This window comes from Sus scrofa, chromosome 4 (genome assembly GCF_000003025.6).
Source record: "Sus scrofa isolate TJ Tabasco breed Duroc chromosome 4, Sscrofa11.1, whole genome shotgun sequence".
NCBI classification, from domain to species: domain Eukaryota; kingdom Metazoa; phylum Chordata; class Mammalia; order Artiodactyla; family Suidae; genus Sus; species Sus scrofa.
This window is the reverse complement of record NC_010446.5, coordinates 100,811,015-100,832,639: the sequence shown is the minus strand read 5'-3', so window position 1 is coordinate 100,832,639 and position 21,625 is coordinate 100,811,015. Positions and strand designations below refer to the sequence as shown.

General features: G+C 40.6%; 1 protein-coding gene across 18 annotated transcripts in view; it reads left to right on the top strand.

Annotated features, from left to right (window-relative positions):
• The window catches only part of LOC100624559 (myomegalin), a 216,415-nt gene that overhangs the window by 30,714 nt on the left and 164,076 nt on the right, over nt 1-21,625 (top strand). For all 18 annotated transcript variants that reach the window (XR_002343706.1, XM_021090661.1, XM_021090678.1 and 15 more), the window contains exons 2-3: nt 11,190-11,245; nt 15,662-15,807. Coding sequence is in view for 17 of the 18 variants with exons in the window: in XM_021090661.1 (XP_020946320.1) it covers nt 11,190-11,245; nt 15,662-15,807 (202 nt within the window). In the remaining variant the exon portion in view is untranslated. The remainder of the gene's footprint in view (nt 1-11,189; nt 11,246-15,661; nt 15,808-21,625) is intronic.

Sequence of the window (21,625 nt, the reverse complement as noted above, 5' to 3'; positions counted from 1 at the left end):
AAATTCAAATAACATTTAAAGTTAGAAGAAAGTCCAGAATAAGAGATGTCACAGTGACCCAAGGTAGCTCTATCCAATTCTATTTTAAAACATTCAGCAGCACTGAGGACTTGTTTTCCTATGTCTTGGGACATCTCCTGAGTTCTGTGGTCATGAAGACAAGCGTGATACGAATTTCATTTTATTTTTTTCTCATGGCTGAAGCACTTCGCTAGTCATAGGCTATTTATAATAACAACAAATTGTATTTTCATAGCACTTCAATAGTTTCTAATACATTTTCCCTTAATCTCTCTATCTCCCGTCTTTTTCTGCTTCTTCCATTCTGCAGAAACTTCTTTCTCCCTTTGCTTCTCTGAGGTCAACTAGGGAAGAGATCACCTGCACCTGGTCTTCTTATCATGACCCAGGGGGAAGCAATACTGCTGACCTATAGAAAAGCACTGACTGACATATAAAATTGAATGATTTCTCGCATTTCATACAATTTAAGAATGTTTTTATTTTCCATTTCATAATGTGGAATATTATTATTTGTAATGTGAAACAGCATGCTGTGTGGTATTATAATACTTAATGATAACCCTATACTGAGTCCTTTGGTTTTCTAATTTTTAACTATTATAAATAAATCTTGATACACTCTAGGTGCATAAGGCATCTTCTTCCATGGTATTTTTTTTTTTTTTTGAGTGATAGATGTTCAGAAATAGAAGTGTCAAACACTTCTAGTTCTTGAAAATACTTTGCAAATTGCTTAGGGTTTAGACTCACATAACTCGTATGAATGTGACCGATAATTTCATTCAACTTAAATATCCTTTTCAAGACCTGAGTGCCTCTATTGCAGAAGGGGAAGTGGAGGCACACTGACAGAAAGTGGCATATCCTAGGGTAATTCTAGGTGGATCAGTATAAACATTCCCAACTTTTACCCCTCTCTAGAGTAAAATGCTTCACTCTTGCTATTGATCTCTCTTATCACCTTGAAGGTAATTAAACAAATGGTAATTAAACAATTTCAGTATAAGGAAGCGAAAGTGGACATGTTACATCAAAATTATACATACATTTTAGGATGTCTATTGCCAAGAGAGGAAAAAAAAATACATGCTGTATTTGGTTATGAGATTATGTATAATACTCTTTATATGCTGCTTTAAAACTATGTCAATAAATGTCTTTGTAGCAGAAATTTACATTTAGAAATAAATTTACATTTATTCTACCAAGTGACAGCATGGAAAGTTTGGGACTGAGTTGGTTTTAGAAAAGATTTTTCTGTGCATTACTTACAGATTTCCAAATTATTGGTGCCTTGGGAGGTCCGTTATTGCCAGCAGACCGAGGGAGCTGGCTGTAGAGTGTCTCCTGACTCACCCTGAGCTAAAATTATTATGAGTGGGCCTTCATATACCAGTTGTTCTCACCCACACACCTAGCTTTGCCTTTGCTAGGGTAATTTTGTTTATCCTTTAGAGGTTAGTTTCAGCATTACCTCCTTTTGGAATTATTTTTGGAACCTATTTCTGGGTGTCTTCTGTAGCCAGAGCACGCTCTGCCTTCTCTGTTACTGCATGCAGCAAGTTGGTTTACTTGGTATTTTCCATAGTCTGTAAGTTTATTAGAAGAAAGGCTGTCTTTTGTCTCTAAATTTTCAGTATAATGCAATATTTCTAGCACATAACAGACCCTCAACTAAGAACTTTCTAGAGAACATTACCTGCATGGCACATGTGCATATCTGTTTGGTAGGTGTCTCCTTATTGTAGAATGGAAACAGCAGATACCAAAGCTTGATGCCATCATATGTTTGAATCATATTTATTCGTTGTTTAAGAACTATGCATAAAATTCCCATTATCATCTAGACTCCTTCAATACAGGTATATGATAATGAGTGATATGAAACCCTGCCTTCAAGGTGCTGACATGCTTGACAAGCCATAAGACATGAGTATATATTACTGCTGTCTCTTGGCCTCACAGTTTCTTAACCCTAATTCACTTCAGTACACTCTGAAGTAGCTTTGTAGCTCATCCTCCCTTCAAATTCTCTGTCCTTAGGATCTTTGACTCTGAAATTATATTCCCTGACCACAAGGTCAAATCCTTCATCTCCTCATCCTTTCTAAATATTTAGTTTACCTTATAACTTACTCCAGTTCTGTCACTCCTTCGTTATCTTCCAGGTGGTCTGCTTTTCATTCATCTCCTTACTGAGCCAAGACCTCAGGGTCAGCTATTTGAACCATTCTCAGCCCTGCTTTAGAATCTCTCACTGCCTTATCGGTCCTCCACCCTTGGACCCTCAGTTAATTTTATTATCCTCTGGGATTTTATAAGCCTTAGTATATTGTAAAATCATACTGAGAAGGAAGGCAGACTCTAGATTCATTCCTTCTAATCTCGGGCAGGTTAATATGAAGCTATTCTCCTCTCACCTGCCTTCTCCCCTGATTCTTCCTCTTCCTCTAAAAATGCATTCCTTGCAACCTCTGCTTTCAGTAATACAAAGTCAAATACAAAATTGCATGTTCAATGTTATTTCTTTTTGTGGAATTCACACAGGCATAAAAATAATAGCTAAAAATAAATATGCGAAATTTTTATCAGTGTTGCCTTTAGGTTTTGGCATTTATTATTATTTTTTTCTATATACATTTTTCTCTTTTCCAAAATTTCCGGAAAGAGTGCATTTAAAAATCATTGAAAACAGACATCACGAAGGAAGGAAAAAGTAAAAAATTAAGTGAATAAAAATGTAGGAGAAAACAGAAGAAAAAAATCTGCTCTATCCTGATGTTTGGTCTAGGGCTTTGAGATAGACTGAGCCACAGCCCCGGCATTCCCCAGTACCTTGTGAATAGTGGTTGTTAATGAAAACAGTAGAGACTGTATTGCCAGGACCAAGAGCAAAAAGCACAACCTAAGTTGTAGAAGTGGGTGAAGAGACCATATACCCTCCCTGAGTGGTATGGCTGAATCCAAAGCAGATTATGTTCATGTCTCTTTTAAAAGAATGGTATCAGTGTCTTAACTGTCTCAGGGACAGGGAATAGAATTAATTATATATTTGCATGTCTAAAAACCTTGTAGGGCAAAGTGAGGAAAGTAATTATTTTAACTTCCTTTACAGTATTAGGAGGTTTCTCTGAACCTTGAGGAATAGCAGCAAGAAAAATGTTCACTCTTTTAGGATAAAGACTCAGTACAGGGCCAAAATAGGTCATAAAACTCAAGAGTTGTTGCAGGTACACAGTGATGCTTATAGCTCCTGGTAGCTATTGAGGACCTAGCCCTCCAGAAAACTGCCTCCCAGAGTTCCATTTGGCCCCAGCTACTCTCAGTGAACAGATCCTGTTGAGTGAAGGATGTAATTGCAGCCTGTACTGGAGAAAAGTGGATGTTACTGTATCTGTGCCAAGTCAGCTCACACTTAGTCAGCATGCAGAGGGAGACTCACAAGAGATGCTCTCTCTGTTCTGAGGGGCTTTGCCAATTAAGCATGCTAGCTTGCAGAGATTATAATGATAGGTCTTGAGATGAGGAAAAATGATAATCTCACTGCATTTATTATGTAACAGTCTGTGTTCTGCATCTGGGACTTCTACCCTATTTGCATTTGAATGTGTGTTTTTGCAATTCTAGAGTCAAATGGAGGGTATTGGCAATATTTGGAAATACTCAGTGTCTCTCTTGGCAAGAGAAGAAAAAGATCTGAGATGTCTCCGAGCTTGTTCACCAATGGCCTTCCCAGTTTTGATTGTGTCTATTTCCATCACCTCTCCCACCTGTCAGTTTATTCCCTTTGTCTTTTAGGGACAGTGCTGTGTGTTGTTACAGAAGGGACTCAGGGAGGCACGAATATTTGGAGAAATGTGGGTAGAAATAGGGAAGTATAAAATAATGGATGACTCTCTTTTCAGGAGAGAATCTATGTAAAAAGTCATACTTGCCGCTTCCTTTTTAGGATTTTAGTTCATTTGTCACATGCAGCTGTTATACCAGTTCTCAGATACTCCATTGAGAGCTCTGTGTGTACTGGGGATGAGCTGATGTCCCAAGAAACAATTTGTGTCTGCATAGGAGTCTAAATCGCATGTCCTTTGCACGGCAGCTCTGCCCACCCTTCCTTTCATCTCACTTTCTCAAAGCTCATTTCCCTGGAGTCAAGGCAGGTACAAAGGAGGCTCCTGGTAAATGTGTGGCTAGAAATAGGGCATATTGGACAGGGTAAACGTTTGGAGTTGGAGAGATACAGTTTTCAAGTTCAGGCTTGCTACCAACCAGCTGTATGATCTTGGGCAAATTACTTCATCTTTCTAGGCTTCTTATTTCCTCATCTGTAAAATAAGGGTAAAAGTACCTACTGGATTTTGTGAGAATTGAATGAGATAATGCCTGGAAAGTGTCTGTCAATCAATAAGTGGTGTTAGCAGAGTTGGGGGTGGGTGGTGGTAGTTTACACAATAATGATGATGATCGTTTAATTCATGACTGATGTTGAGGAAAATTCCAGTGTAAGAAAACATGTTGAACTGTAAAGTTACACACAGGCAGTCTGGAGATTATTACCTGTAGATGTCTTTGTTTCCAAGTTGGCACCACTTGTGAAACCCTACCGTTCAAAAATCCTCAGAGTTAGAGGGTCACATATTAAAGAAAGTAGGCCACAGTTCTCCTTCTGGTCTTTTTATCTCTGCAAGGGTTGAAGGTGGATAAAATTAAAAATATGAAAAAGATGTCTTTGAACATTAGAAGGATTTCTTTCATTTGATGCAGAATCACATGAACCTTAAAAACATGGAACTAGAACAGCATGTGTGTTTGTACCCCGATACACAGCAAACTGGAGCAATCTTCCTATGATTTCACATATTCCCCAGTGTTTGAGATGGTTACACAGAGCCATATCCCTTACGTTGTTCATCTTTTATCAAGGGCCTTCATAGAAGAGCAAGGTGAATCCAATCGGAATTTGTTCCTTGCTTTTTTAAAAAGAAGAATAAACATTTTAGTAAAAATAGTGTGGGTTTTTTGTGTGTTTTTTTTTAAAGTATTCACTCTTATTTTCTACCATCCTAAATCCCCAGGCGTTTCAGTCCTCCAGCTTCTCTGCCAGTCTGTACAATCTGTATCCATAGGCATTTTTACTGTAGTGCAAATTTTAGTCCCAATCCTTTCTTGCTGACATTATTTTACATCATCTTTGGGAGTGCTAAGGAGTTAGATAAAGGTATGTTGTGTGAGGAGGGAAGTACAAATGAAGAAATGGTTTTCCCCCTGACTTCCTTTCCTGCTTGAGAGATAGAGTTTGAGGGTGGAGGTGTGGGTAGGGAAGGCTTGAAGAGAGGGAAAGGTAAAAAAAAAAGTTGGAAGGGGTCCTGAGGAGCAGTTAGTGCCTGCTTAGATGGGGGTGGGTGGAGTGGGGAAGAGCATGGAGCAAAATTAAAGCCCTGAACACATCCTTCATTCTCCTATTTTGGGCCCTTTGTCTTGTTTCCTTATATATTCATACCCATCCTTCAAGGCCTAGATTCAGTGTTTTCTGTAGATTTCCTAGACCCGTCTCCCCATCAGGACAAAATTAATTGCTATCTCATTTATGTTCTGAAACCTCTGACTTAAATCTTGTCATTCTAATAATTATTGCTTTGAATCCTGTCTGCCTCCCCCTGTGTACAACTCCAAGCACCTTGACTTCAGGGCATTTCTTTTTCACTTTTATATTTTCAGTCTTTGCCATATAAGCAACTTCTCAATAAATGTCTATAAAATGGAATGAAAAAGTCTAAAAATAGCAACCAAGGCCCAGTTTTTTGTTTGTTTGTTTTTGCTCTAAGTATTGGTATAGCTGATTGCTTTTCCTTCTCCTCAATTTTTGTTCATAATAAGCTGTATAAAAAGAAGTTGAAAGATAGAACCTATCTACAAAACAGAAACAAACTCACAGACATGGAGAATAGACTTGGGGTTGCCAAGAGGGAGGGAGGAGGGTGTAGGATGGACTGAGAGTTTGTGCTGCAAACTGTTACATTTAGAATGGATAAGTAATGAGGTCCTGCTGTATGGCACAGGGAACTATATCCAATCTCTTGGGATAGACCATGATGGAACATACTATAAGAAAAAGAGTGTGTGCGTGTATGTGTGTGTATGACTGGGTCACTTTGCTGTACAGTAGAAAATTGGCATAACATTGTAAATCACACTGTAGTATAATTTTAAAAAACATAATAATGCATTAAAAAATATAGAAAATGTTTGGAAGATGGCCTTTGTCCCTTAGCTTAGTGATGAAGTAGGGGGGGTCAGACTACGTGGTACTCCAACAGCCCAAGTGTACGTGATTTCCATGGTGAGGCAGCCTGAAAAATAGCCACCTCTTTGTGAGTTTGGACACTCACATGGGAAGAAATAGTCCTAGATTAATTATTTTATTAGGTAAGGCAGAAGAGAAGAAAGTACTGAGGCCTAGACAGACAACAACTACTTAGATATACTTTGGGGTGGTTTTGGTCCTGGGATATCAATATCTCATTCTGTTCAAAGACTTGTTGCCCAGCCTGCTTTGTAATGAAGTTGTAGAATTGCCATCTTGCCATTGCTCCCGAACAATGTGGTGTATTAACACAATCTGTTGCTTTTCTCAGTTCACAAATTAAACAGGCCAGAATACAATGCAATATACCAAATATGCAGTTTGCAAAAGACGGTCTATGGCCGCCTTATAGAAAATCTCCGCAGGCTCCATCATCTTGTTACCCTTTGCTAAACAAGGACCCAAATTTCTATCTCTCCCCACAGTGTTACCAAAGACTAGACTAGTGGGACCAGTGAGCCTCTTACCTCTTGGAATGGAGCCATATTAATGGCCATTTTCAAGAAAAGCAAAATGAGAGACTTGGATATTCCTGGTATAATTGAAACTACCATACTTAGAAAACTACTGGAAGAAATCTGTTTGACAACATCAGAGTATCAGAGTGTAGCAGATGGCTCCGAGTAGAGCAGTTATTTTCTGAGCATTCTCAACCTAGTCACCTTGGAAAACTGTAGGAAAAGCTAGTATATGGGATGTTGAATGTTGATGTTTTGTTTGATTCCAATATCTTCATAGCTACTTAGCAGCAAGTTGAGAAAATATGAGTAATACACTGTGCAGAAATTAAGTGGGCAAACAGCTGGTAGGTGGGTTGTACTTGGAAAATGCTTGGGTCTTCCAATAAGCAGGAGAGGTCTCAGAAAAAGTTAATAAGTGGAATTTTAGTGAAATTGGTAAGATACTGACAGATGGATGAAGCAGAGAGCAAAAAGATGAGGCTTACTAAAGGAAAGTTTAGTTCATTTAAAAAAGAAAAGCAAGAGTTCCCGTTGTGGCTCAGTGGTTAATGAACCCGACTAGTATCCATGAAGACAAGGGTTTGATCCCTGGCCTTGCTCAGTGGGTTAAGGATCTGGTGTTGCCGTGAGCCATGGTGTAGGTCGCAGCTTGGATCCCACGTTGCTGTGGCTGTGGTGTAGGCTGGCAGCTACAGCTCCAATTCGACCCCTAGCCTGGGAACCTCCATATGCTGCTGGTACAGCCCTAAAAAGCAGAAAAGAAAAAAAAAAAAAAAAGAAAGAAGAAGAAGAGCAACATGTAAGGTATTTTTGGGGAAAGATTCTATATGTCATCTCTGCAGGAAAGCTATAATTGCCCTGGTGAACCACATGCTAGCTGAGCATGACTCATTCATGGACTGATGTTTTTAAAAATATCTAGAAAGGCTTGAATTTGAGAAACTGGGACAAGGGTGTACAATTTTTTTCTGGAGTCGGGTAATACAGAAGAATTTACCAACATGTTAACTGCTTTGTGTACGTGTCAGGAGTAGGGAGGCAGGCTTGGAGCCTGTCTCTGGCATATCCCAATTCTCATTGCACTTTGGTTTATCAGATGTTGTCACAAATTGCAATCCCCTAGACATAAACCCTGTGTTTACAACCATGAGCCCCTTCTCTGGGGGAGCATCAGATTCCTTACCAACCTTTTGGAGCAGCTGAGTGAGTCCTACTCACTGATCATATGAGAGGGAACTTGAGCTGTTAATAGAGTTAAAGTGACTTTTAAAAAATCTCCTGAGAATACAGAAAGCCCATTAACTCAGTACCCATCCAAAGTGACCTCTCTACCCTTCCGCTTATTGCTTCATACCCGGCAGGCAGCCAGTTCAGGGTGAGTGGGGGGTGGGGGAGAAGGTGAAGTATCTTGGGGAACCCATATGCATCACCTTGTTGTAACTTGCTCCTGATCTAGAATTGAAATCTTCAGAGCAGGGAGAATTGAATAGTGCATGTCTGGAAAGTTCCCCCATCCTTGGAAAGTATTAAAATTGGTTTTATGGTTCAGCATCTATTAGAATAGAATCATGTAATTACTGCAAGAAACCTTAGAAACGCATGCATTTCTTTTACAAATATTTAAGGAGACTGACGCCCAGAGAAGTAAAAGTAACTTATAAGCCAGTTAGTGACTTATCACAAATTAATGAATTATATGCTGAAGCCAATAGGTAACTCAAGACTGTGTCTTAAAGCAGAAATGAAAATTTTGTCTGCATTTGATCTGTACCAGGGTGATAGCCTGAGACCTGTAAGGAGCCAGGCAAGTATCATAAATGGGTGTATGAGCTGAATTATAAGAATAAGCAGTGACAGGGACTGTGGCAAACTGGAGAACATGTCTCTTCCATTTAAAGGCAGCAAGTTAGCTTTCTATGTGGGAAGGCAGGCCCAGTATTGCAAGACCCAATCATTTTGCAAGAGAAGTTAGAAACGGATCAGCCTTGTTTTGACCAAACAAAACATGTTGGATGTGCTAAATGTGGCCTGAGGAATGACCTTGCCCCTGCTGGCAGATGCACAGTTACCCAGGTCTGTGGGCTGAGCATAAAGGAATCCATCCAGTGCATAAATCACAGCAGCTAATTATAAGTTTTTCCTCACAATTTTTCAAGACATTGCTCTAGCTGATAGTTTCAAAATCCTTCCCCTCCTTTTTCTCAGCAGAGAGGAATCCATAAGTAGTACATTCTTCTCTTTTATTCTTCATTCTCAAGGAAAACTTTTAATGAGAAGTGGAGAAGGGAAAGAGGCAGAGAAGGCCTAGAAGAACCACAAGCGTGTGATCTATTTTGAGTAATATAGAACTGCCAGGTGGTGGCAGTTCCCATTGTGGTGCAGCAGTAACAAATCCGACCAGTATCCATGAGGATGTGGGGGTTCGATCCCTGGCTTCACTCAGTAGGTCAGGTATCTGGCATTGCCATGAGCTATGATGGTTGCAGATGTGGCTTAGATCTGATGTGGCTGTGGCTGTGGCTGTGGCTGTGGACTGCAGCTACAGCTCGGATTCCACCCCTAGCCTGGGAACTACCATATACCATGGGTATGGCCCTAAAAAGCAAAAATAAATAAATGGCCAGGCAGTGTGTGTAGTCCATGTGCCCTGTGTGGTACTTTGGTACTTTCATGCCCATCTGCAACTTAACGAAATAAAGATTTATGCCAAGATCCAGCCATGGTGGCAGCGAAGAAAGAACACCAACTATTTCTAACCAAATGCCAGGCTCTCTTCTGTCTTCCTGTGAATGTCTTCTGGCTTTTAAAAAGAGAAGTCCTCTAAATCTTCAGCTATAGAGTTATTTTTAGAACAATTAACTAGGAGTACCCAAGGGTTTCAGGAATAAGCTAAATGTTGAAAGCATCTCTCTATAGGATTATTGCAATCGCCTCTCTGTTTCTGCCTCCCCTACCTAGACCATCTGTTGTCAAAACAGTAGCCAGCCCTTTTAAAACATTCGTCACTCAGTTCATCTCTTTTCTTGACTCACAAGACTCCAGTGACTAAATGCCTCTCAGTGTCCCGAAAGGCTTTATACAATATGCGCCCTGCCCAGCCTTCCTATTAACTTCCCTGACCCCACCTCCTGCTTCTCACTCTGCCCAGCCACACTGGCCTCCTTGTTCCAAAAATGCTCTGGCATGCTCCCTCCTAAGAGCCTTTGCATTCGATGTTATTGCCTGGCGCAAATAACCCATGTTACTGCTTCTCGGAACAGCCTTGCCTACTAAAATTGCTCTGCCTCCCCACACCTCCAGCACTCCCCCGGTCTCCAGTCCCTGTTTTCATTGTTGATAGTACCTTGTCCCTGTTGCTACTATACATTTTGCTTCCTTGTTTCCTTTTCCTGTAAGTTCCATGAGTGCAGGCATTTTTGTCACCATTATATTTGTGGAGCTTAAAGTTGGTGCCTAAGAACATAATAGGTGCTTGAAAAGAATTTGTTAAATGCATTTTCAGATTTTTTTGCCCCTCTGTGCTAGAGAAGGTGGTCTTCACTCTGCTGGCTACCACATTGTGGGTTGGTTGTTTTTAACATTTCCATTAATAGACTTTGTCTTCTAAGTTTTCTGGGTCAATTCTATTTCCTGAACATATCTTGATTTTTTTTTTTTTTTGCTTCTTTCCATTTCTACGCTTTTCTCTTGGTTAAAACCATCAGAACTTCTTGCTTTCCCCATCCACTTTGATTCCCTCTCTACCACAGTAGCCAGAATGATCTAACATCTAAATCTGGTCATTTACCATTCATTCCCTCATGAAAATCCTTCAGTGGTTTCCCATTGCCCTGCACATAAAACTCACATCCTTACCCATCCCCCCACCCCAAGGCCCTGTATGGTCTGGTCACATTGGCTTTCTCCATTCCCCTAACAGGCCAAGTTCCTCCCCTACTCAGGGGCCTTGCTGTTCCCTCATGATGGAATATTCTTCTGTTCTCATTCTTCATCTAGCTGACATCCTCTTCATCCCAGTTTAAGTGTTCTTTTCTTTGAGTTTCTCTGAGTGTCTCTGTTAGTTAAGTTATTCTGCATGTTCCTTCACAGCACTCGCTACAACAGTAATTCAATACTTGTGGAATTTTTTGTCCAATGGCTATCTATGTGTACTTACTCGGGATAGGAACCCTTCCTGTGGGTTTGCCTCTGTATCTCCAGCACTTAACACTGTCTCTGATCCATAGCAACAGCTTAATGAATATTTGTGGAGATATAAATAAAAACAGGTGTCTCACCACCCCAGAAATGGGACACTGTATGGGGTGATATCTCATTAATTAATGATGTGTTTCTCTCCACAGAGATTATTTAGCAGAAGATGATGGGGAGATGGTACCCAGAACAAGTCACACAGCAGGTAAGGAGGTCGTGGGCCTTGCCTTACTAAATTCTTGGTCTCCTGATGATTATAATTCCCTTAAATTATAGACCCTTTGAATTCACCATGGTAAAATCTTCAGGCTGTTTGTGAATTTCCAAATTTGCACATACCACTGTAGCGTATAATTCCTTACCTTCCCAGCATAGTGCAGTAAAATCATAACTGAAACACTTATGTGAACTCTTCATACTTTTAACAATTCAGTAACTGTGAAATTAGAGTCACTTGTAAAATGATTAAAATAGATTCTTCCACTAAAGTGAAACCTCTGAGATACCATTAAAATGGGTATTACTATTATAATAATATAATACATATAATAATAAATAATAATAATAATATAGTAATAGTGTCAACCTCTTAAGTGAGATTAGAAAAAGCCCTTAGTACAGAGCTGGTCAAGGAATAAGCACTCAATAAATATTATTATTATTATTCTTAATGTATTCATAATAACATAATTCTGGTACTAACATTAGCCAGGTGTTTTAAATTATAAAAGCAAAGTGAAAATAACTCTCTTTGGGGGCTGTTTTCCCCAAAAACTTCTAGTCACTTTGTGTTTTACTTACTTTGCTAAGGGATTTGCCTTTTCATACCAGCTCTGAAGCACAGATAGTTCACATGCACAATGTGGAAAAAAGTTTTAGTTTGAAGATATTAAGACTTTGGAGTCACTTAAAATTAGCCTTTGTGATTGTGTATGTAAAATCTACAAATTCTAAGGGCCTACCATACTCATTTTGAGCATCAAGATCCTTCATTTTGAGGTAAAAATTGAAGGACTAGGGCAAAAATTGAAGGATCATGGAGAAAATGCCTACTTTAAGCAAGATATTAATTAGGTTGGATACTTTCATATGTTATGTCATTTAATCCATGTAAAGGCTCTGTGAGATAAGCCTTATTAGTCCCATTTTTACAGAGGCAGTGAAACTCAGAAAAACTCAGAGATCTGCCTAAATTTCCACAATTAGCAAGTGGTCAGGATTCATATCAAATCTTCCAAGAGAAGACTCTTTCCCTCATATCCTAAGAATCCAACTATAATGTACTGTTGTTCTATCATTTTCTTCCATTTAATTGCCTATTTAATTTTATCTCAATGTGGAAAAATATCTTTTCCAATTTATTTAAATGAAAACACTTGTGTTTACTGAGAAATAGTAAATTATCAACAAAACAGGTGCAACATTGTTATTAACACTACCACTATTATTAATTTGAAATCATGGAGTGGTATACAATTAACAGAAAAACAATTATTCTGTACAAGCTGAATCAAAGGCAATCGAAGATGGAAAAACACCCGACTCTATCTGCAACTAATTTGTGCTGTGTACCAGTAAAACCTGCTTTAAATTTCTGTCCTAATGTAAACCCCTGTGCTCTACCAGGCAGGGTTAGTGGCTATTGAAAATACCATTAAGGACTGGGCCATCTAAAGACACACTGGATAATAGTTATTTTTATGAAAATGAAAAGATATTGTACAGTGTCCAGTTTAAAAACAAATCCTATGGCCTTACAGTTCTTCTTTTTTCTTTAAAATCAGTGGTGTAATGACTAGTTAAATACTTTCAGACAAGAAAAAACCTGCACTGGAACTCCCCTAGTTATCATCATTATTTTCTTCTTAATCTTCACCTTCATCTTTCTCTTTGTCACCATCTTCCTGATCCTTTTTGCCTTTCTTATTTTTATTTATTTTTAAAAATAAGGAATGCTCTTTTTGTGAGCTTTTTTTTAATTTTTTTATTTTTTAATTCTGAGACATTAATTGAAGTATCTGGGGACTTTTTCTTGCACTCTTTCTGACAAATTTGCAAAAAGACAGAGGGAGGGAGGGGGCATATAGTCTCCCATCCTATAGGTTGCCTTTTCATTCTACTGATGATTTTCTTTGCTAAACATAAGCTTTTTAGTTTGATGTAGTCACACTTGTTTATTTCTGCTTTTGTTGCCTTTGCTTTTGGTGCCCATGTATATATGGTCCATTAATTTTGAAGAAAGGAGACAAGAATATACAAGGGAGGAAGGAAGGAAGGAAAGAAAGGAAAAAAAGGTGGGGGAGGAGGGAAGGAATTCCTGGTGGCCTACCAGCTAAGGATCCGGCATTATCACTGCTTTGGTGCAGGTTCCATCCCTGGCCCAGGAACTTCTGCCTGCTGCAGGCATGGCTGGGGAGAAAAAAAAAAAAAGGAAAGGACAGGACAGAAATAGAGCATATGATAACATTTTGCTTCTTGGACCCTGAGAATCTCCTCTGCCCGTATGTCTATGTCTAGTTAACGTTTCCTCAGTGAAAGCACAGAGTCCCCAAGAGCCCATTCCACTCTCACCTGCACTGACACTGTCTGTGGAGCACAGTGTGTTGCCATAGCAGTCATCCTTTCTGATTAAAAAACAAAAAACTTGTTGGGTAACAAAGGCTCATTGCTTCTTTCTCAGCCAAGTAAAGGTGTATTTTTCTACGTCTTCTACCTGAGTCTACAACCTGAAGCCCACTTTGATCAGTGGTCCTTTGTGTCCTATGCTTAAAGGAAGCCCTGATTTCTTATTTTTTCACAAGGTTACTTCTCTAAGGCAAGCATAGGGTTAAGAGCAGCTTGGCCTTCACTAGTTTCTACCAGGGCGGTGCTTCCTTAGGTTAATGGAAAGATCGTGTCTCTGCTCCTTTGCCTGTTTTTCCCTGACTCTCAGGCCTGTTACAGTGCTAAGTATTAGCATAGTGTTAGGAACGTTAAATGGAGAGGAAAAGGGATTGATTCTGCCACTTTTTAGCGATGTAATCTTGGGCAAGCAAATTTTCTGAACCTTTATTTATTCTTTAGTCAAATGGAGGTAATACATCATTCTATTTCACTGGTTGCAGTAACTTTATAAATGAAATAATTCATGGAAAACTATTTAGTAACCTGTAATGCCTATTAAAGATGTCAGTTGTTACAATTGCTATTATTCCTATCAATAACCTGAAAGATTCTCTGTAGAGAGATTTGTAAAAATACTTCTTAGCTAGTAGCTTGATTTTTTCCCCCAAATATGGCTATTTTCAGCTATCTTTGGTCATGAGACAAAACACCCTAAAATGTAATGCCTTAAAACAGGGTCAGCACGAAGTTCCCTTGTGGCATGGTGGGTTAAGGACCTGTTGTTGTCACTGCAGCAGCTTGGCTCGCTGCTATGGCATGAGTTCAGTCCCTGGCCCAGGAACTTCCATATGCTTTGAGTGCAGAAACAAACAAACAAACAAACAAACAAATCAGGGGTCAGCAAACTGCAGCCTATGGGCCTAGTTGCCAGTTTTTGTAAATAAGGTTTCATAGCAACACGGTCATGCTCATTCACTAACGTATTATCTGTGTCTGCTTTGAGTTATAACGGCAGAGTTGAGTGGTTGTGACAGAAATGATGCCCCTGAGTGTGTAATATTTACTATCTGGCCCTTTAAGAAAAAATTTGCCCACCTGGGGTTTAAAATAACAATGATGTATTATTTCTCACAATCCTGGGTGTTGGCAAACTGGGCATTTCTTCTGCTGCTCTCACCTGCAATCACTCAAATAGCTGCCTTCCTCTGACCGGGGCTGAGGGTCCCAGACAGCCTCTCTCAAGTTCTAGCAGCTGGTGCTGGCATCTTCATGCCCCCATTCCCCCCATACTTGTCCTTTCCTCCACCAGGAAGGTCGTCTGGGTTTCGTAGCATGGTGGTCTTGAGTTCTAGGAAGGCAAGAACAGAAATGCAAGGCCTCTCAAGACCTAGTCTCTGGAGGAGTTCCCATTGTGGTGCAGCAGAATCCAACTAGGAATCATGAAGTTGCCATTTCGGTCCCTGGTCTCCCTCATGGGTTAAGGATCCGGCATTGCCATGAGCTGTGGTGTAGGTCGAAGATGCGGCTCAGATTTGGCGTTGCTGTGGCTCTGGCATCGGCCAGCAGCTGTAGCTCCATTTGACCCCTATCCTTGGAACCTCCATATGCCACAAGCACAGTCCTAAAAAGCAAACACAAAACAAAACAAAAACAACAACAACAAAAAAGACTAGTCTCTGCAACTCATACAGCAATGACATTTTCATCACATTTTCTAGGTCAAAGTAAGTCATTTAGCCAACTCAAATTCAAGGAGTAAGAAATACACCCTAACTTCTTGATGGCAGGAGCAGGAGATTGCGTTACAAAGGCGCATGGACATAAATGAGTGTGCTTCACTGGGGACTACTATGCATATGATCTATCACAGGCTACGTGGTGTGAACTGCTTCTGTGTGGCCTAGAATTAGTCCATATTTTGCAAAAACCAGATTCTGCTGGAACATGCTTATTGAGATGATCATTATTTATATAATGCCACTATTATATAACATTTTCTGTTCTCTTCCACTGGCAGCTTTTCTTAGTGACACTAAAGATCGAGGTCCTCCAGTACAGTCACAGACCTGGAGAAGTGGTGAAAAGGTCCCCTTTGGGCATTCCTTGAGAACATTTGAAAGACCTCTTCAGGTGCAGACCCAGGCTCTTCGAGACTTTGAGAAGGTAAGTCACGTGGGTGGGTAATTGTTATCCTGGTTGGAAGGAGTCCCAGGGGATAGTGACACCTTATAAAAATATGACCCATGGCTTAGGCTGGATTAAGGCATTCTTATCATAGCGGTGTTTCTTTCAAGAGCATTTATCCCAATAAGCTTATGCACTGGTAGCTATGTGCTGAGCACTGGGGCTCATGGAAACCTCCTGTACCACTGATTCTGTCTTACCACTTTTACTCCTGGTTTACTTGTCAGATCAATTCAGGAAGTTTAAACGGCACCCTGAGAATCTGTAGCTAGGCCATAGTGAGCCCTGGAGACCTAGTTGTGAGCTGGCATTATATCCTCTGTTGCTGGCTTGGACCACTCCAGAATCTGGATGCTGTCTGCAGCATAAAGTAGTTCAGCCATAACCACTGCCTCTCGACAGAAGCTGGCATTGTTGCTTGGATCTAACTCTTGAAGTGCTCTGCATCTTGATAGGTTTATCTTTAGATTGGGCCAAAAGCCAAATTCCTGATATTATAACGGAGAACCCTACCTCCACCCCCACCAGCTCCCTGTGCCCTGGATTAACCCAAAAAAGTCTGCGCAGTAGAACCTATCTGCAGAAAAGATAGGCCTGGAAAGAGCACCCAGGAGTCTTACACTGCTGTGTGCTAAAAAAGGAAACGGTTCTCTGGTGCCCCCTGGGGTTACCCATGAATCAGGACACTGTGAATACTGTGTAAAAATGCCCTAAATGCGTGGGCTCCTTTCATTCTTGAATTGATAGCTTTTGCTGTAAAATAATAAATACTCCGTTTTCAAAAAGGGGTTAACAAAGCAGTGTTGACATGAGTTTGCCCTGTCTTCCCTTCATCTGTAGATGGAAATGTTTCACTAGGACCTAATGTCCATCCTACAAGACATTCCTGCTGTGGGACCAAGAATATGCTCCAAATAACATGTGCCTGAGAATTTAAACAGCCTACTCTTGGTTTCTTTACTCAGAGTTGTCATGGATACTATTTTTAAAGAAAAGGCAGAGAGAGTTTGCAGGACTATTAAGTGGCTCTTGAAGACCAAACCTCTGGACAGCAGTGGTGCTGGCAGGGTTGGGGGTGGTGCCATCCCATCCACTTCCCCTTTTTGCACCTTTTGCATCTGCTGCAGTGCATAAGGGGTGAGCAGAGTTGCAGCACTGCGGTGCTCCCAGGAAGGCAGTCTGCCTGCACGTTCCTTTTGGTTGAGAGGTGATTTGGATTGTAGAAGTGAAGGGTGTCACTCCAACTGATTGGAAGGATGGCTGGATGCTGTGGGAGAGGGAAAATAATGGGCTAAGCTGGGTGATGAGCAGAGGTCAGCTGACTTTCAGGTGTGGAACCCTAGGTCTTTTTCTCTTAGCACTCAGATCTAACATCACTGATTAGTCCTTACTCCTCAGTGCTGGGAGCCACTGAGAAAAACCAAGCTAGGATGCAGAGAAAAGGCCAATAAGGAACTGAGATCCCACTTCAAATTCTGCATGCTCCAACCACCCCCCCGCAAAAAAAAAAGAGAGAGAGAGAGAGAGAGATTTTAAATTTCTCTCCCCTATGTGTCAAGCAATAACTAAAAAACAATGAGGCTCCAACACAATTCTTTGTCAGAATGGTCATTGCCAGTAAATCAAGCTGTGTCCTGCTCACACGTCTGTTCATTCATTCTTACATCCATTCGTCCATCCATCCATCCATTCTGTAAACTTTGAATGACAGCACCTAATATGTGAAGAAACTCCATGAAAGAATTTGAAAATTAGAAGATATATTAGTTAGAAAAAAATATAGGAGGGAGAGGGACACATTCCAATGTCCCACCCTGAGAAATGGTAGAATTCTAAATAACATGATATTTTCTCTAAAGTTTAAATGATGCATTCAGTAGCCTTGAGATCAAGAATGGAGCTGTACTCAGAAAGGGAAAAGGGACATATTACAGGTTTCGTGCCAGAGAAGGGTTGGTTCTTCCAGGGCTTGAAGCAGGTGTCAAAGGGATACAGGCCTGGGCTGAGCAGCCAGGAATCCATCTGTCTTAGTCCATTCAGGCAGCTCTAACATGGACAAGGTGGCTTATGAACAACAGAAATGTATTTCTCACAATTCTGGAGGCTTGAAGTCCAAGATCAGGGCACCAGCATGGTTAGCTTCTGGTGAGGGCCCTCTTACTGGTTCAGAGCTGGTGTCTTCTCATTATGTTCCTGCACAACAGAAGGAGCTAGGGATCTCTCTGGAGCTTCTTTTATACAACACTAATCCCAAAGGTCCACCTCCTAACATGGCACCACTGCCTTTGGGGATTAGGATTTCAACATATGAATGAGGGGAGGGCACATTCAGACCATGGCATCATCCTTATTTCACCTATCCCTGCAACAAACACTCAATCACTTTAAAAAAGATGCCATTCCTGCTCTTAGTTATAGTCTGTTGGGAAATGCAGACATTGCATTGCTTACAGTATAAGATGTCCTTATCATAAAGATAAGGACTGTGTATGCTGAGATCTTTAGAGAGAATGTTCAATTAAAGGACAGAGAAGGGCCTTTCACAGGCGCTGCACATTGACTGAGGTCTCCACGGCCAAGTTAGGTTTTACCAGTCAGAGAAGGAGATTATAATATCCCAGACAGAGGGGAAATTTGGGTAAAAGGAAGGTAAGTATGTTCACGAATAGAGCCAATGAAAGACTGGGCTAGAGAGATGCTATGATCTGAATGCTTGTGTTCCCTCAAAATTCGTATTTTGAGATCCTAACCCCTAAAGGTGATGGAATTGGGAGGCAGGGCTTTGGAAGGTGCTTAAGTCATGAGGGCAGAGCCCTCATGGATGAGATTAGTGCCTTATAAAAGAGGCTCCTGAGAGATTCCCTAGCCCCTTCCACCATGTAGGATACAAAGAGAAGACTGTGACCCAGAAGAGAACCTCACCTGACCCGGCTGGCACCATGATCTTGGACTTCCAGCTTCCAGAATGATGAGAAATAAACCTCACTTATTTATAAGCTACCCAGTCTGTGGTATTTTCTTAAAAGTGCCTGAAAGGACTTAGTCAAGGGAGGTAAAAAGAGAGACTTAGAACAAGGAAAGAAGTAATATTAAAGGTGCTTAATCAGTAAAAAGTAGTTGATCAATAATGTAATTGCTTCTGAAATATTTGTTGTTATAGGAAATTCTAGGAAAAAGAGCCTTTGATTCCAGAGTAAGAAATAATAGACTAAAATTATAAATATTGGCACATTATGGAAAATACATCCTTGGTCAAGTTAAAGTGATGGCATCTTTCTTCACTATGTTGGTGCAGGAAGAAGGGGCAAAGGGAACAGCGTTTTGAAGATACCAGTTTTCTTTTCTCATGTTCACCATCCTCCATCAACAGTATGAGTGGGAGGGGGGTGTCGTAAATACTGACACAGATGGCCCTACTGAACCTTACTCTGGTAGGTGTAAATTAAGAGGTATTATTTCCCATGATAAAAGAGTTTTGCTTCTTTTTTTTTTTTTTCCTTCTCTAGGGCTGCCCCCGTGGCATATGGAGGTTCCCAGGCTAGGGGTCTAATTGGAGCTGTAGCTTCCGGCCTATGCCAGAGCCGTAGCAACGTGGGATCCGAGCCGCGTCTGCAGCCTACACCGCAGCTCATGGCAACTCCATGATCCTTAACCCACTGAGCAAGGCCAGGGACCGAACCCGCAACCTCATGGTTCCTAGTTGGATTCGTTAACCACTGCGCCACGACAGGAACTCCAGAGTTTTGCTTCTTATGTATGCTTCATTTGTACTTTTTGAATGAATGGGTGATTTTATTATTTTTTAAAACTCATCAGCTTTGTTGTAAAGGGACTTTTTCCCCCCTCAGAAGGTCCACTGATGCAGTGATCTCTATTCTTTCTAGATTTGTAGATTTGAGAAGTGGGTTAAGTGCTTCTCATAAATTGCCTTATTTTGTCTTTATAAACCTACATGAAACAAGCACTGTCCCTATTTTCAAGTGAGGAAACCAGGACTCAGAAATTGTGACTTTTTGGAGGTCATGGAGTTTATGTACCATGATTACAAATCCTGGTGGGTTATCGGGTCATTTTGCTTACAAATGCCATATTCATATGTTGAGAAAAATTCATTCCTATATCCTTTCTCACTGATTACAGCGCCCGCCCCACCTTCAGCATCTCTGGGATGAATGTGACTAGAGCGGCAAATAATACTAGCCAGCATGTGTTGATCACTTTCGTGTGTCGGGTAGTGTTCTAAGTAGTGCAGTGTTATTGTCCTTAATGCTCATGGCAACTCTGTGAAAAAAGCATGATTATTACCCCAGTTTACAAGGGAGGAAATAAAAGCACAAAGAATAACAAAGGAACTTACCCCTCATCTCATAATGTGAGCCTGGACATAACTGTAATTTTTGTGACCTAAAATAGTGAGCACTTCCTAGGTTAGTGGTAATGCAAGTGCTGCCTCATGGGGGACTGGTGTGGTGAGCTCCTCCAATTTATAGCCAGGCACAGAGTGCAGTTCTGTCTTCCCTGGGTAACCTGTAAGTCCGATTCTGTCTCCCAGTGTCATCCATCACGTGCTTTCTATTCCATGAATTCTGAACTTCTTGCAATTCAGAGTTGTTTCACTCTTCCAAGTCTTTGTCCCGCCTGTTCCTTCTGCCTAGAATACCTTTCTCTCCTATTCTTTACCTGGTCAAAACTTACTCATCCCTCAAGTTTCAGTTCACATCCCGGGTTTTGTTTTTTGGTGTTTTTGTTTTGTTTTGTTTTTTGTTTGTTTGTTTTCTGTTTGCTTTTCTTTTTAGGTTTCTTTCCCTAACTCTCCAATCTCAAAATATATACTCTGACTCCAGGCAAATCAAGGGCAGAAAACCTCTTGTTTATCCCTTTCTAATGTTTAGAACCTAGAGTACACAGGAAGTGCTCAGCAGATGTTTATCAACTAAGCTAAACTTGTTGAAAAGTATTGGTTTGGTGTTTTGTTTTTTTGTGTGGTTTTTTTTTTGTCTCTTTGTCTTTTAGGGCTGTGCCTGTGGCATATGGAGGTTCCCAGGCTAGGGGTTGAATTGGAGCTACAGCTGCTGGCTTACACCACAGCCACAGCAACACCAGATCCGAGCTTCATCTGTGATCTACACCACAGCTCATGGCAACGCCAGATCTTTAACCCACTGAGCAAGGCCAGGGATCAAACCTGCATCCTCATGGATGCTAGTCGGGTTTGCTAACCACTGTGCCACGATGAGAACTCCAAAAAGTATTGTTGAAGATTGAGTGTTATGTTGGATTTGTATTCCTGCTAGCCTCTACTCGGTATTCATTGAGTGTATTTACAGTAAATAAAATGATTCTATGGAGGGTATTGGTATATTAATTAATTGTTTAGGATAGATAACTGAGAAGTCGAGTATATTTATTTATTTATTTATTGTCCTTTTGCCTTTTATAGGGCTGCTCCTGCAGCATATGGAGGTTCCCAGGCTAGAGGTCTAATCGGAGCTGTAGCCACCAGCCTACACCCCAGCTCACGGAAACACCGGATCTGTAACCCACTGAGAAAGGCCAGGGATCAAACCCGCAACTTCACAGTTCCTAGTCAGATTCGTTAACCACTGAGCCACGACGGGAATTCCTAGTATATTTATTTTTAATAGTGAGTTTAAAGGGAGATAACTTTCTACCTAAACTGGGATGATAAAATTATAAATGTTAAGTAAGGAAAGAAAGCAGAGACCTTTTAGAATATTTGACAGGATTTATTAAGATCATATTAACAGCTAATAATAATACTTATTGAGTGTTTATT